At 38.6% G+C, this 16896-nt stretch overlaps 1 protein-coding gene across 2 annotated transcripts in view; it reads right to left on the reverse strand.

Annotated features, from left to right (window-relative positions):
- Zcchc4 (zinc finger CCHC-type containing 4) overlaps positions 1–16071 on the reverse strand; it is a 52064-nt gene extending 35993 nt beyond the window's left edge. For both annotated transcript variants that reach the window (XM_026403181.2, XM_026403171.2), the window contains exons 1-3: positions 15945–16071; positions 15079–15197; positions 13702–13784 (exon numbers count right to left, since the gene is read on the reverse strand). In XM_026403181.2, the coding sequence (XP_026258966.2) occupies positions 13702–13784; positions 15079–15197; positions 15945–16071 (329 nt within the window). The remainder of the gene's footprint in view (positions 1–13701; positions 13785–15078; positions 15198–15944) is intronic.
- Between the last annotated feature and the right edge of the window lie 825 nt (positions 16072–16896).

Raw genomic sequence — 16896 nt, forward strand, 5'->3', positions numbered from 1 at the left:
CAACTGATAGCCCAAAGTAAAGGTCAATGAACTGATGTGACAGAGTAGAGAATTTGGGCAGCCTAAGACAGCCAGAACTCAAGTGCAGAGCACTCCTCACAGAGTATGTGAGAGCAGAAAGCTGCACACCAGAGAGGAACAGGATGGGGTGCAGGAAAAGGGAGCACACTCCCAGGTTTGCTGATGATACCCTCCACACATGCAAGTGGAGAAATACCCAAGGCTAAGGAGACAACCACTGGAAAGGAGCAAGTGAAAGAATTGCCAGAACACTCACACAGGGCCCAAAATAGTTTGTCCACCAATAAGTCAGAGTGCAAAACCCTCAAAATGCACAAGCAGTGGGTCAAGTGCTCAGACGGGTCCTGCCTCAGTGATGTGGAAAAACATCCCCGCAGGTACCCTGGTGCACCCCCGTGATCCCAGTAACCTGAGAAGCTGAGGTAGTCAGGTCACAAGTTCAAGGCCAGCCCAGGCAATTTAGTGAGACCCAGTCTCAAAATTAATAACTAAAAGGGCTGGGGATAGAGCTCAGTGGTAGAGCACTACTAGGTTTAATATCCAGTACTGCACAGAAAAGGAAAAAAAAAAAAAACAAACCAGGCCTGGAACTGCTCTGTCCTGCCTAAAAAGCTTAAAAACAAATTTTCAAAAGCAGGCCAGTGGCAGTTCTAGCTTTGTGGGAGAGCACTTGCCTTGCACATGTGAGGCACTGGGTTCAATCCTCAGCACCACATAAAAATAAAATAAATAAAAATATTGTGTCCAAAATTAAAATATTTGTTTAATTAAATAAAAGCATACTTTTTCTGTAAAGGATGACAGTAAATATTTTGAGCTTGACAAGCCATATATTTTCTCTGTCAAAACAGAGAAATTTTGTTGTTTTAGCACAAAGCAACCACAAAGTAAATGCAAATGAATAGACCTGGCTGGGGCTGGCCTACAGCCTTGGCTTGACAGTGGACAAACTATTCTGGACCCTGTACGAAGTTCAGGAGATCCTATTCAAGAATATTGAACTACCAAAAAGTATTTTAACAGTGTCCCAAAACAAAGGTCAAAAATATGAAAAGGAGAGCTGGGGATGTGACTCAGTGATAAAGTAGTTGCCTAGCACGGTTGAGGCCTTGAGTTCAATCCCCAGCACCACAAGTTAAAAAAAAAAAAAAAGTAAAGAAAAAATATCCAATGTGCAACAAGGTAAAATTCACCTTGCCAGCACCCAATCAAATACGACCAGGTAAAGCTGCTTCTCACTCTCAAGAGAGCCTGCATTCTCCCTTGAATGTGTATCTATCTTCCTAAATAAACCTCTATGCCAAATAAATAAATAAATATTATCAGGTAGGCAAACAGGAAAACATGACTGTGACTATGGGGAAAAAATAAATCAATCCAAATCAAACTATAAATGACAGGTGATATAATCAGAAACAGAGGCCCTTACCTTAACTACATTCCATGTGTTCAAGAAAGCAGAGGAAAGCAAGGGCCTGACTGTGACAGGCAAGGCTGCAGCTCAGTGGCAGAGCAAGTGTTCAGCACCCACCAGGCCCCAGGTGCCATCCGCAGCTCCAAAAAAATTAAAAGTAAATAAAATAATACATGCACGGAAATATAGCAAAGGACCATATCAAACCTATAAATTTTTTTAACTGTCTGAAATGGAAAAAAATAAGCTCTAGATAAAATAAAAATAAACAGAAATTTAGGGCCTACAGAAGAAAAGATCTGTAGTGAAGGAATGCTGTCAAAAACTATCCAAAACAGAACATCAACGGGCCTCAATAAGAATAAATGGAGTCCCCAAATGGGGCAGAACAGAAGTTCTGGAAATTTTTCAAAACTTCTCAAAAGATCCAACAAATTCAGACAACCACAACAGAAACACAAAGGGAACTACAATATACATTAAAAAATTATTCAAACTCAACAATAAACAAAAAACCTTGAAGACAGAGGAACAAAGAATGACATCAGGTTCCCCACTGAAAACAATGCAAACAAGGGGAAGTGGAGAAACACCAAGTCTACACACTGAGGCCAGCATTATTCCAACACCAGAACCAGAAAGAAAAGAAACTACAGACCAATATACCTCATGAGCACAAACTCCCAACAATTAACAAATATTACAGATCAAAACCAGCAATATACTAGTAAGTAATAAATCATGACTAAATATAGTTAATCTCGGAACATAAGGTAGGAATGTAAGGTTGGAATGCAAGGTTGCTTTAATGAATAAATTCAATCAATGGAGTCACCATATTAACAGTCTAAAAAAAAGAAAAACCAATACACCAGATACAGAAAATAGCCCTTGAAAAATCAAGTATCCTATGACAGTAAGAATTTTTTATTTATTTTAATTAGGTATATATGACAACAGAATGCTGTCACTGTACATAACTGCAGCCCAACTTTACATTTCTGTGGTTGTACACGATGTAGCATCACACCATGTGTACTCACACATTCCACCATCTTTCCTGCCCCCATGCATCCTCCCCTCCCTTCCCTCCCCTTTACCCAATAAAAGTTGTAAGAATTCTTAAAAAAAAAAAAAAAAAGGAGGGCTGGAGACGTGGCTCAGCGGTAGCGCGCTCGCCTGGCATGCGTGCGGCCCGGGTTCGATCCTCAGCACCACATACCAACAAAGATGTTGTGTCCGCCGAGAACTAAAAAATAAATATTAAAAATTCTCTCTCTCTCTCTCTCTCTCCTCTCTCACTCTCTCTTAAAAAAAAAAAGGAATCAAAGAGAACTTCTACAGTCTAATAAAGATCATCCAAGAAAAATTCACAACTAGCATCATACTGATGAAGGTCTGCTCTCACCACCTCCCACTCAACATAACTATAGAGTTTCTCACCATCTAATGAAACAAGATAAAAAAATAAAAGGCATAGATTGGAAAGGAAATATTAAAACATCTTTATTCACAGACATGTAGAAAGTCCTAAGGAAATCTTCAAGACACCTGCTAAAACTAATATGCAAGATTGCAGAACAAAAGATACACAAAATCAACTGTACTGTTACAGACCAGCAACAGACAATCAGAAACTGACATTTGAAAAGAATACTATCTAAAACAGCATTAAAATATATGAAGGCTAGGGGTGGTAGCACACACCTAAAATTCTACTACATAGGAGGCAGAGGGATAGCAAATTTGAGGCCAGCCTGGGCAACTCAGAGAGACCCCGTCTCAAAATAAAATAAAAAGGCCTAGGATTGTAGCCCTTTTATTAAGGACAAAACGGACAAAAGATGTACAACTCCAGCACACTGAAAATTTAAAAACATTATGGAGGAAAATTAAAGATGAGATAGTAAACAGAAAGATAAACCATGGAGAAAACTCAGTATTTTAAGATGTCTCAATCGCAATCCCAACAAGGCTTTTTGTAGAAACCAAAAAACTCATTCTAAAATTAATATAAAAATGAAAAGGAACTAGAATAGCCCAAACTACTCTGTAAACATACGACAGTTAGGAAGATTTAAACTACCTGATTTCAAGAAGGTTATGATGAAGTCACAGTAATCAAAACAATATGGTATTTATGTGAAAACATACACTTACACTTTTCACATAAAAAGAAAAAAATATCCAATGTGCAACAAGATAAAATTCACCTTGCCAGCACCCAATCAAATACGACCTTTGACTTCTGTCAAAAGAACAGAATAGTGTCCAGAAAAAGCCACATACATATAGTCAACTGGTGTTTTACAGAGATACTGTAACCAGCTGAATCATGCCCATCCCTCACCGCCCATTAAAGATGTCTACATCCTCACAGAGAACTTACGAATACCTTATATGACAAAGGGGACTTTGGATATATGATTAAGTCACAGACGCAAGACTAAAACCTAAAACTACAAACTTTCTAGGAGAAATTAAAATTATACAGTCAAAAAGATTTGGCAGGGTTTTTTGTTGTTTGGTTTGTTTTTGTTTTTATGGTACTGGGAATTAAACCTGGGTGCTCTACCACTAAGCCAATCCCCAGTCCTTCTTATTTTTTGAGTCATGCTCTCATTAATTTGCCAAGGCCGGCCTTAAATTTGCAATCTTCCTCCCTTAGCTTCCTGAGTTGCTGGGATTACATAGATGAACACGAAAAGACTTCTTAAATAGGACTTGGGCACAAAGTATGAAAGAATCAATGACCTAAACTTCTTCAACAGATAATATATGGGGCTTTGGGTATAGTGTATGCTTAGCATGCATGAAGCCCTGGGTTCAATTCCAAGCACAATAAACAAACACACACACATACACACACCTCATAAGCAGCAAAGGAAAAATTAATTGAAATTTAAAACTTTTGTGCATCTAAGAACAGCATCAAGAAAGTGAAAAGGCAACTCAAAAATGGGAGAGGTATTTGCAGATTATATATTGAGTAAAAGAATGACATTATAACATATAAAGAACAAAACTCAATAATAAAAAGACAATTAGTCCAATTAAAAACAGCAAGGAATAGACACTTCTCCAAAGAAAATACAGTTAATAAATACAACGAAAAGATGCTCAACATCATAAATACAAAGGAAAACCACAAAATTATATCACTTCACAATGGCTACAACTTTAAAAATAGGTAATAATACATGTTGCAGACGTCCGAAACTGGATCCTCATACACAGCTATTGGGAATGTAAAATGGCAACCACATGGGAAGTCTGGCCATTTGTAAAAAGCTGAACATCATATGATCCAGCTATGCAACTCCCAGCTATTTACTCAAGTGAAAGAAAAGTGTGAGTCCATACAAAGACTTATAAATGAAAGTTCACCAGAGCTTTATTTGTAGAAATCAATCACTGGAGGAAAACTAAATGTCTTCAACAGGTGAACAGACATGTCTATATAATAAAATCTTACTGGGGAATAAAAGGAACAAACAATTGACAAATACATCAACATAGATAAACTTAAAAAGAAAAAAATGATTCTAAGTTAAGGAACACCACCCCCATTTAAAAAAAAATGGTACAAACTGTTACAATCTCACTTATATAAATTTCAAGAAAATGCAAACTATTCTGTAATGACAACATGCAAATCAGTAGTTGATGGAAACCCTGAAGGTGAAGGGATAAGGGACAAAAGAGCAGGAAGAAATTGGGGATATAATGGTTATGTTCACTCTCCTGGCCATGGTGATGGTGTCACAAATAAATGCATATGTCAAAATTCATCAAATTGTACATTTAAATATATGAAATTTATTTTACACAAATTATTATACCCCAGAAAAGCTGAAGAGATAAAAATAAAAAGTTATTTATAGAGGAAAATTAAAGATGAGATAGTAATCAGAAAGATAAACCATGCAGAAAACTCAATATTATTAAGATGTCTCAATCGCAACCCCAACAAGGCTTTTTGTAGAAAAAAGCCCTAACAACCCACAAATCACTAGTGACCAGAAATCCCTGCTTTTCCGGGTCATTTCCAGCTTACATCTGCCATCCTGGAGTTCTATCTGGTTAGTGTCCCTTTCACTTTCAAAGAGTCCAGATTTGGATTAAAATTATACAGTCACCCTGCATAGGACCCCCATCATCTTGTGAAAGTTCAATCAAAATTGAAAAGTGCTATATCAAAAAGAATGTTTCAATGAACTTAAAATGTACCAAATTTTTAAAATGCATGTTCTCTCAGAACAACAGCCCCGATTGGAAGTGGCTGAAATACCAAATCATTATTCTGAGAACTGGTTAAAAAGAACAAGAGAAGGACTGGGGATATAGCTCAGTGGTCAAGTATATGCTTGGCATGCACAGGACCCTGAGATTAATCCCCAGCACTGCAAAATAACAACAAAAAGAACAGAAATTAGACATTTATTTTGTCTTTTCCCACATAACCTGTAACATGGAAAGCTAAGAATTCATGAGATAAGGTTTCTTTATAAAAGAATTACAGCCAGTCATGATGGCACATTCCTGTAATCCTAGTGGCTCAGGAGACTGAGGCAGGAGGATCAAGAGTTCAAAGGTAAAGGGTTAAACAACTCAGTGAGACCCTGTTTCTAAATAAAATACCAAAAAGGACTGGGATGTAGCTCAGTGGTTGAGTGGCTCTGAGTTCAATCCCTGGTACCCCACCACAAAAAGAATTACAGCTCATAATGCATAAGTCTCTAGGCACTGATCATCAATTACCTCTAAAATCACTAGGAGAAAGGCTGATGATGAACTGTATAATGGCTGGTGTAGGTTGGCTGATACCTGAACACATGATCAATCAATCAATCCCAGTAACACAAAGAACGGCCCAGTGTGGTGGCCCATCTGTAATCCCAGCAACTCGGGAGGCTGAGGCAGTAGGATCACAAGTTCGAGGGCATCCTCAGCAACTTAGTGAGGCTCTAAGTAACTTAGCAAGACCATATCTCAAAATAAAAGTTTTTTAAAAGAACTGGGGATGTAGCATAGTGATAAGTTGCCCTTAGGTTCAGTCCCCCTGTACCAAAAAAAATAAAAAAAGGAAAAAAAGGTCACAAATGTGAACAACTAGAGATTTTCATGTTACATAAAAAGAAGTAAAGATTAGATGGTGAATTCTAAAAGCATAAGCCAGAAGAGCTGACCACAGCTGCCTCTGGTGGGAAAAGGCAGGCATGGAGACAAGAGATCTAGGTTACTCTTTATCCAGCCTCACAGCAGAACTGCAACAGACTGATTTTTATTGAGACATAATTCACACACTATACAACTCAGTGGTGTTTAGCACACTCAAAACGTTGTGCTGGGTCACCACAGTCTAATTCCAGAACATCTTCATTACCCCCAAAAGAAACCTCCTCCCATCAGTAGCTGTTCCCACTGCCCCACCCCAGCCCTTAGCAGCACTAATTCACTTTCTGTCTCTACACATTTTCACACTCTGGATGTTTCACATAAATTGAGTTACATAGTAGCCACATATAGATTTTTATCTAGAACTTTCTGATTAATAAAAGACTTTTCATTTAAAAAGTAAAAACTGCTTTGAATCTTAGCCAAACAGAAGAAGAATGAAGACACTACAGCCAAAAGGCATCAGTGGGCCCTGAATCCACTTAGCCAGATTCAGACTGGGCAAATGAGGGAGCTACAGCGCAATACAAAATGTGGATAAGACAAATCCAGATGAAAGGAGAAGAGAAGGTAGGAGCCAGTGTAAGCACAGTGATTTTCTCATGTTGTAAAATGGGTCATGGGCCAAAACATAAAACTGAAAGCTGAAAATCAAGTTAAAAACAGTTAAGGGCTGGGGATGTGGCTTAAGCGGTAGCGCGCTCGCCTGGCATGCGTGCAGCCTGGGTTCGATCCTCAGCACCACATACAAACAAAGATGTTGTGTCCGCGAAAACTAAAAAGTAAATATTAAAAAAAACAATTCTCTCTCTCTCTCTCTCTTTCTCTCTAAAAAAACAAACAGTGAAAAGCAATTTTGAAGACATAAAAGTTAACTCTGAAAATAAATAATTAAAATCAGCAGTAGTTATGGAGAAGGAAAGACAGGAAGCAGAGATGTACTACATCCATCATTTCTCAGTTTTTAGAGGAACGGAGACAAAAGAGAAAAGGATTAAACATAGTATAGAAAGTTAGGAAGGCAAAACTAGAAAACACAGAAGAAACCTCATGAAAAAAGAAAACACAGATCACATGGTTAACTTGAGCAAAAAGAAACAAATAGAGAACATAAGCATTGTAGCAAAACTAAGATTACACATCCACTAAAGCCTGTCAGACTGAGTCACAAAGCAAGATTTAACCACCCAATTTCATCACTTCTAAGATGTGTATTTTTTTACTTTTTCACGTGCATGATATTGGGTATGGTTGATAATTGCCATCAGCTAGGCAGAGGGGATGGCGCAGTTCGACAGTATGCCCACATGCAAACTTAGTCCTGGCTCCTGACACTGCGCTGTCTCCAGCAGCTCTGGGCAACCCCAGAATCACAGGGAGAGCTCCCTGCCATGGCCACCTTGTCAGTACCAAACACATGACTGTGCATGCTCTGAGTATCCAGACAGAGCAGCAGGTTGTGCATCTGGCTAGAGAAGTACGTGCTCATCGTGGAGCATCCAGCACAGCTACCAGGCTTTGCAGGACCTGAGAAAAGGAGGAAGATCCCACCCACAGGTGACGCAGACGAAGTTACATCAGATTCTGATACTCAAACATAGGCAAAAGGACTACTCAGCACACACTGTAACACCAGATGAAGGCAGAAGCTGCAAAAACACTAGGAGAAGAGGAAAGAAAGTCCCGAGGTAGAAAGATTCACCCACCATAGGGACCTAAGTTTATTTTCAAAAGAAGGAAGAGTGCAACACTGCTAAGTGAACCTCCACTTACATGATGCATCTTTGGACCTTGTTGATACCTCCTTCAGGTACTTCCAAATTGCCCTTAGGAAAGCTTTACTGCTAATTTATTAAACTTTTCTTGACAAAAAATAAACTGGGATCTTAGGCATATATCTCCCTTCAAAATCACAGCATCATCACTCAACTATACTACTTTAATATTCAGACACAAGGCTTTTGAAGTTTGGTAGAAAAACATGTGACTGTTAAGCACTAAGGATTACTCAGTGCTCGCCCCATCTTATTCGTATTTACAGCACATGCCCTGGGGGGAGAGGAAATTCATTCTGCGAATGGCTCAGCATGATCACAAATTGCAGGCTAGCATTTTGAAATGTCATTTTTATTGATCTCCATTTGATGTTCCATTTGCCTTTCCTGGAGTACTCAAATTATGTTTATGGCATTTCTCTAATAGCAAACCTTGAAAATCTAAGTTAAATGAGCTCTGAAAAAAAAATAACCAAATGAAATATCAACTAAACAAAATTATCTGGATGTACATAAATTAACACTGATTTTAGCATTCGAATTTGTCTTTCCTAAGACTTCATAGGTCACAATAAGGGTGCAAACATACTACATAATAGAATATTAACACATTTCAGAGCATAACAGGCAGCTTAAAAGCTTAAAAAAAAAAAGGAAAAGCAAATCTCAGGCAGAAAATTTACATCTGTCAATTGAACTCCTATAAAACATAAAGCATGAAGCTGGGCCTGGTGGCACATGTCTATAATCCCAGTGATTCCGAAAGCAGAGGCAGGAGGATTCCAAGTTTTAGGCTAGCCTCAGCAACTTAGCAAGACCCTGTCTCAAAATGTTAAAAGAGGGCTGGGGATATAGCTCAGTGGTAGAGTGCTTACCTAGCATAGACCAAGCGGTGGGTTCCACCCCCGCCCACTGGCAAAAAAAAAAAAAAAAAAACATGATTCAAGGAGTTGAGATTAGAAAAATAAATATCAAATCCTATTCTGCAAACTAGAAACCTGTGCAGCACTGCAAATTCCATGATTTAAAAAAAAATAGTAACAAAAGTCAACTTATCTTGCCAGTTACCATCGTGCCTTTCTAAAATTTCAAAAATAGTCAATAAAAAGCTCTTGTTAGTGCCCAAAAAGAGATGAAGTTTGTGTTACATTAATAGGTACAAAGTTTAAATGCAGTTTAGAACTTTGAAATATAGTAGCTCTTGAATAAGCTAAATTTATAAATGAGTTGTATGAAATTAAATTATACACATTAGAAAATAATCTCAAGTAGGAATACATCATACTTGGGTCCTTTTACATACAAGAATAAACTGCTAGTCTCAAACTGAAGACACTTTTAATAGGTAATTAATTAAGGATTTGACTTTAAAAAGCCAATTTTCAGTAGGATTTATCTTAAAGCACCACAAAATTTCAGAATGACTGATTTCAAACTTGTACCCCACATAAAGCATGTAAGAAAGCCCAGAAGAATCACTTAGAAAGTGTCACAGTGAAATCAATGACAGCACATTTCAAAAACTTTCAACTTCTACTCATCTTCCAGCACCTATTTGAGTACTGTGTCCTTAAGCTGTATTGATCAACTAATTTACAAGTTCCTCACTTTCCAGAGCATGTAGTCTTTTCTATGAATACTGTTGATGTCTAACATAATCTTCCTCATTCTGTATAATCTTTATATATATATATATATATATATATATATATATATATATATATATATATAATATGTATATATATTTCAACCCATTACTAGCATTTTAAGTTCTTTATTGAGACTTCAACAATACCTGATGAACAGATGATTGGATGGATGGATGGATGGAAGCTACTAGAAACAAAAGCCAAGGACACAAATGGTTACAGGGCTGGGGATATAGCTCACTATGTACAGTGCCTGCTTTGCTTGCACAAGGCCCTAGGTACAAGACCCTGGGTTCAATCCCCAGCACCATGAAAGAACAAATGGTTTAAGATGTTGAAAACAATTTTATTAAGACACGCTTTCAAGGATCAGCACAAGATACATTAAATTATGGTCCCCAATAAATAATCTTTTGGAAATCCTCTAAAACTTCATAATTTAGCAAGTGATTTATGTTTTAATTAATACATGTATTTCAAAAATTCTTTATTATCACATCTGGGAACATGGCTCGCTGATAGAAGGCTTGCCTAGCATGCTGGGTTTGATCCCCAGCTCTGGGAAAAAAAAAAAAAATTCTTTATTATCAAAAAAACACATTCTGACAGGACAAAGATAAGAACAGTGGTTTAGCTCTGGTCTAAAATTTTATCATATAGGGAAATAAGAACACCTAGATTTTTTTAAATTTAATTGAATCACTAATATCCTTTTGTAATAACATGAAAAACATGCTTATCACATAAAAGTAGGGGATAAGGGCAAAGTACAAGACTCTGTTTACATTATGACTACAACCTTGTAAAACAAAGAAAACTTGGCGCAGCAAAACTCACCAGCCGGAATTTCCACAAAATGAACAAAGCAATAGGTTCAGGGGTGTACATAGTGTTTTTCCTCTTTCCTACGTCTTCAATATTCTATTTTCTCTCACGATAACCTCATGGTATAATACTATACCACTCCTTACCTTTTATCTCTCTGTACCTCCTAACATGAAATCATTATACAACATTTACTAATCACTATCTGCTTTTATGTTTTAAAATGATGCTTTAGAGTCACAGAGTCACAACTCAGTCATTCTTGCAACATGAACTTCAAGTTATTTAACTTCTGCAAGTCTCAATTTTCTCATCTAAGTAAACTGCCTAAGCAGGATTAAATATCATCTCATGAGAAACATCAAGCACAGTGCCAACCTCACAAGAATGCTCACTTTACATTAATTTCCTTCTCAACAGTTTTTGCTGTTGACTGAATTCCCATGCAGTAAGAAGACAGCTCTGATTAAGTACAGCAGTTAAGAGGCGACCACATTATCTTAAGAAAAGCTTTGTCCTTAAGAGGGCTTTAAAAGCTAAGAAGCTCAAGGCTGGCATGGTAGCACATGCATGTAATCCTAGGGACTTGGGAGGCTGAGGCAGAATGATCATAAATTCAAGTACAGCCTCAGCAACTGAGCAAGGCCCTAAGCAACTTAAGTTGTCTCAAAATTTTAGAAAATGGAATGGAGATGTAGCTGAGAGGTAAAATACCTCTGGGTTCAATCCCCAGTATCAAAAACAAATACAGCAACAACAAAAAAGAAAAAGAAGCTCAGGAAAATTATTTCAAGCAGATCTCAGTACTCCTTTGCACTTAGCCAGAATGAGACCCCACAACCCTGAATATAAGCAGCCTGGGTAGCAGGAGGAACTATCATGAAACTGCAAAACCTTTTGTCATTAGCAACCGGGATCTGTTTTTATCATCATTATCATCATCATCATCATCATCATCATCATCATCATCATCATTTGCAGTACTGAGGACTGAACCCAGGAGTGCTCCACCTTTGAGTACACCACAAGTCTTTCTTATTTTATTTTGAGTCAGGGTCTTACTAAGTTGCCCAGGCTGGCCTCAAACTTGGGATCCTCCAGTCTCAGCCTCCGGAGTCACTGGTATTACAGGTGTATGCCACCACCTGACTCAGACCACAGGCTTCTTAAGGAGCTTCTTTCAGCATATAGAACACCATGCCTTTGACACAGGAGAGTAATGAACTGTACTCAAGGATTTGCTAAGAAATTAAATCTATGACTCAACTCTAATTCACCCATCTGAACAAAGCAGATTCTTAAAAACAGATATGTATAACTTTAAAAAATTATTTTGGTTTAGTATTTCAAGAAAGAAACATTACAGTAAATCTTCATGATATTGGATTTGGCAATGACTTTGCAAAGGGAAGGTCTCTTTGTTGTTTGTTTGTTTTGCAGCACTGGAGATTGAAGCCAGACCTGGCACCTGTTGAGCAAGTACTATACCACTGAGCTGCATCCCCAGTCCTTGCCAATAGATTCACAACTCTGATATCAAAAGTGTAAGCAACAAAAGAAAAAATTAATAAACTGAACTTCATCAAAAGTAACATCTCTTACGCATCAAAAGAAACCTCCAAAATGGGCAAAAATATTTGCAAATCCCATGTCTGATAAGGATATAACATCCAAAACATATGAAGAATTCCTGTGACTCGATAATAAAAAGTTACCACAATCCAGTTAAAAATGGACAAAGGACTTGAACATACATTTTTCCAAAAAAGATATAAAAGTGAACAATGCACACATGAAATGATCAGGAACATTAGTAATTAGGGAAATATTTTTAAAAATCAAAAAACTTCTGTAATACCAGCTTTTGGGAGGTTGAAGCAAAAAGATCATAATTTTGAGGCCAATCTAGGCAACCAAGCAATGCTTGCTCTCAAAATAAAAATCAAAAGGGGTTAGGGATATAGCTCAGTTGTATAGTGCCCCCAGGTTCAAATCCCAGTACCACAAGGAAAAAAAAAAAAAGAAAGAAAGTGAAAAAAATCAAAATCCTAACATACCAATTCACAACTACTAGGATGACAGGATGGCTATCATCAAAAAAAACCCTCCAGCATTGGCAGGGATGTGGAGAAATACCCATACATTGCTATAGGAATATTAAAAAGGTGCACCACTATAGAAATGTTTGTCAGGTCCTCAAAAAACTAAACAGATTTATCACATAACCAGGCAATGCCCTAAGGTATCTATCAAGAGAATTAAAAAACAGATTCAAATAGGAATTTGTGTGCCAACTGTCACAACTGTCAAAAGGTGGAAACAAACCCAGTGTTTGTCAACAGATGAATAGATAAAAAAGTGGTATATACATATAATGAAATATTATTCAACCATAAAAAGAAATGACGTTCTATCATACACTACAACATGGATGTGCCTTGAACACATTATGCTACGTGAAATAAGCCAAAAGAAAACATTGTATGATTCACTTACATGAGATACCTAGAACAGTCACAGTCATAGCAATAAAAAGCAGACTACTTACTGATTAATGTGAAAAAGTTTCTGTTTGAAGTGATGAAAAAGTTCGGGAAATATATAGTGGTAATGGTTGCACAACATTGTGAATATAATTAATGTCATTGAACTGTACACTTAAACATCATTGAAATGATAAGATTTATGAGATAATATATATATATTACCATGATGTGTGTGTGTATCTCCACAGTAAAAAAAAAAAAAAAAAGAAAAGTAATTTAAAAGAAGAGAAAAAAATAAAAAAGATATAAATAAACAGCTAAAATAATAAAGAAAGATGATGCCATAGCAGTACCTTTCCACACACTGTGTTCGGGACAGAGGAGGCTGACATCTTTGGTTATGAGCTTCTCGCGCAGCAAGTCTAGCTCCTGACAACTGAAAGACAATATAAGACCCACTGAACAAATTATCAAACATGTTACCACTCTACAAAAACTGGTATCACATTCTGTTGCAATCCAGGAGCAAGAAATTTTAGTAGCAGAATGTTATAAACAGCATTCATTTGAGGGAAAACAAATCACATAAAACTAGGAAGATTCTATGACAGTCTGAAGCAACACCCAATATATTAAAGCACTGAGAAATTCGTTCGTACAAAGTGATCTTAACAGGTCTACAGAAGAGTGGTAAAGAGAGCATCTTCCCATAAAACTAAAAAGGCTGAAAATTCTCTAGTCAGAGTTTTCAGAAACTTTAATGGGAACTGAGTCCAAGAGGATACCAAGCTTATAACTATTTCTCCAAGTGCCTTCCTCAGTCACCTAGTAGATTAAAGGATATTTAATGCAAAAATAAAAAAAAATTTTTTTAAATGTTTTTCTAATTCTAGGAATGATAACCTAGAGTCTTCTGGGATAAATCTACACAGTATTTGCAAATGGAATGCTTGGAATTGAATATTTGTGCACCCCCCAAAATTCACATTTTGAAGCCTAGCCCTCAATGAGGTACTGGTTGAGCATCCCTAATTTGGATATTCAATACATATCTAGAGCAGGGGCTTGGGGAAGTAATTAGGTCATGAGAGCTGAGCCTTCATGGATTGTAGTAGTACCCTTTGAAAGACAGCTTGCTCAGTCTAGCATGCACATGCTCTCATATTCATATTCATCCACCTCCCACCCTTTCTGCTATGAGAACACAATGAGAAGACAGTCATCTGCACACCAGGAAGTGGGCCTTCACCAGACACTGGATCTACCAGGCCTTCATCTTGGACTTCCTGGCCTCCAGAGCTCTGAGAAGGAAGTATTTGTTGTTTAAACACAGCATCTATAGCATTCTTGTTACAGAAGCCCAAGCTAAGACACAGAGAATCAGTCACCCAATACTAACACCTCAGCAAATCTTGAGGTGTGGTGATGCATGTCTATAATCCCCACTTCTAGGCAGGCTGAGGCAGAGGGATCACAAGTTGGAGGCCAGCCTGGGCAATTTAGCGAGACCATTACTCAACATAAAATATATAAAAATGACTGGTGGCTACAGCTTAGTGGTAGGATGCTTGCCTAGCACACATGAGGCCCTGGTTCAGTCTCCTAGTACTGGGGGTTGGGAGGAATTCAACTCACTAAATGTTCAAACTGTATTTCCATTGGTTTAGACATTCTCAGTAAAACTGACATTCACTAAAACTAAAAAGTTTATACTCAGAAAATTGTCATACCTTTTCATCTTCCCATTGAAAAAAATTACAGTCTTTTCTATCTCTACAGGCTGAGCAGGCATAAAACCTTCGTGTTTCTTCCTTCCCTCGGTTCATCTTGACAAACAGAAGAGTGGGTCCTAATTCCAGAATAGGGAAAAACAAGTCAAAGGACAGTCATCTACAAAGTTCTTAGTTTTCATTGCCTTAAATAAAAACTTGTTTAGGCTGTATGCACAATTTATCATAACTAAGTTCTCTGCTCTTTTTTTAATATTTATTTTTTTAATTGTAGTCTGCTCTCTTTAATAAATTTTCTTTTTCCAGGCACGGACTACTCAGTAGAAATCATTTTTAAAAAGTGGTCTCTATGCCACAGAAAATGCCATGGCTTGTACAGCTGCTGCCTATGTTGTCAACGTTACAAACTTTCGGGTCTTGAGAATAAAATCCCCAAGGATCGAGAACCTGCCACCTCCAGAGCTTTACTGAGCTTTTATGGTAGGACACACCCTCTCTGTAGGAGTGAGAGGAAAACTGGTTTCCAGGTTCATTCTGCCCTTCTCCCTAACTTTCTTCTTAAGACAGCAATCAACAAAGACGCCACCAAGTACTTGTCCCCGGGAGTCACCCAACACCACGCAGCCCTCCGCCCACCCTGGGCCCTCTTCACTGCCAACAAAGACCTAAGACCCTGGAGCCAAAACCACAGCAGCGGGGACTTGGGAGGGCTTCCCAAATAAGTGGACAAACACGAGGTCCGGAAAAAAAGGGCGTTTTCTCGGCATCACACATGACAGAGAACAAAATCTCTTCCAAAGAACAGTCCTAAAAGCCCACAGCACTTCCAAGCCGGGCCGCGGGGCCGAGCCCGGCCGCCGACCCACCGTGAGGGCAGAGCGGGGCAGCCGCGGCAGTGTTGGAGGGGAGCGCCAACTCCACTCCTGAGTCCCCCTGCCGCTTGGCGCCCGCCTCAGCCTCCACGGCGGCGGACCGGTTCCTGGGGGCCGCCATCTTCCCACCGCCGTCCCGAAAGCCTCAGTCTGCACCGAGGAGGCTGAGAAGGAGCGCCGCCCTGACCCGCGGCCACGCACAGCGCCCCCGCGCGTCTGGGAGGAGCTGGGGGCCGCCGCGCGGAGGCCTCGCCCCGACACTCCGTCCCCGCCCTCCCTGAGCCCCTAAGGGGTCCCCAGCCGCCCGCTCCTTGTTGGACCTGTGACAAGAGCTCCCCTCTATCTGCCTTGTCTTAAGCACCTTCTTTCATAAGAACATAGCCAGGAGGTGAGATGAATCTTTGGAACAAAGATTGGCTCCGATTGTAGGCCCAAAAGGCAGCGTCCCCACCAAGAGCAGCTAACCAAAAACTGAAACAGCTGCAGCAGCTGCACTTGATGGAGACTTTTGTTTTTACCAAGTGACTGTGTCGTCTCCTCAGTCTCGGACGATATTTATAGATGTCCATTATAATTGCATGCACACTGACATTGGCACATCAGAAATAAAGAAACTGTCCCTGTGTGCCAATGATACATAAAATTGTCTACCTAGAAAATGCCAAAGAATGTACAGTTTTTACAACTTCCAGTTAAAAGTGAGTTTGGCAAGGTTGCAGGATATGAGATAAACATACAAACATCAATTGTAGTTCTATATACTAACACTAAGAATATCATTTACAATTGCTCAAAGAAAGGAAATATGTATGACTCTAACATAGCATATACAGAAGTCATGAGCAGAAAACTACAAAATGCTGATGAAGAAATCAGGGATGACAGAAATAAATGTAGAGGGATAGATACTGTGCTCTTTATTTGGAAGACTCAATATTATAAATAT

Source organism: Urocitellus parryii, chromosome 10 (genome assembly GCF_045843805.1).
Source record: "Urocitellus parryii isolate mUroPar1 chromosome 10, mUroPar1.hap1, whole genome shotgun sequence".
Classification (NCBI taxonomy): Eukaryota; Metazoa; Chordata; class Mammalia; order Rodentia; family Sciuridae; genus Urocitellus; species Urocitellus parryii.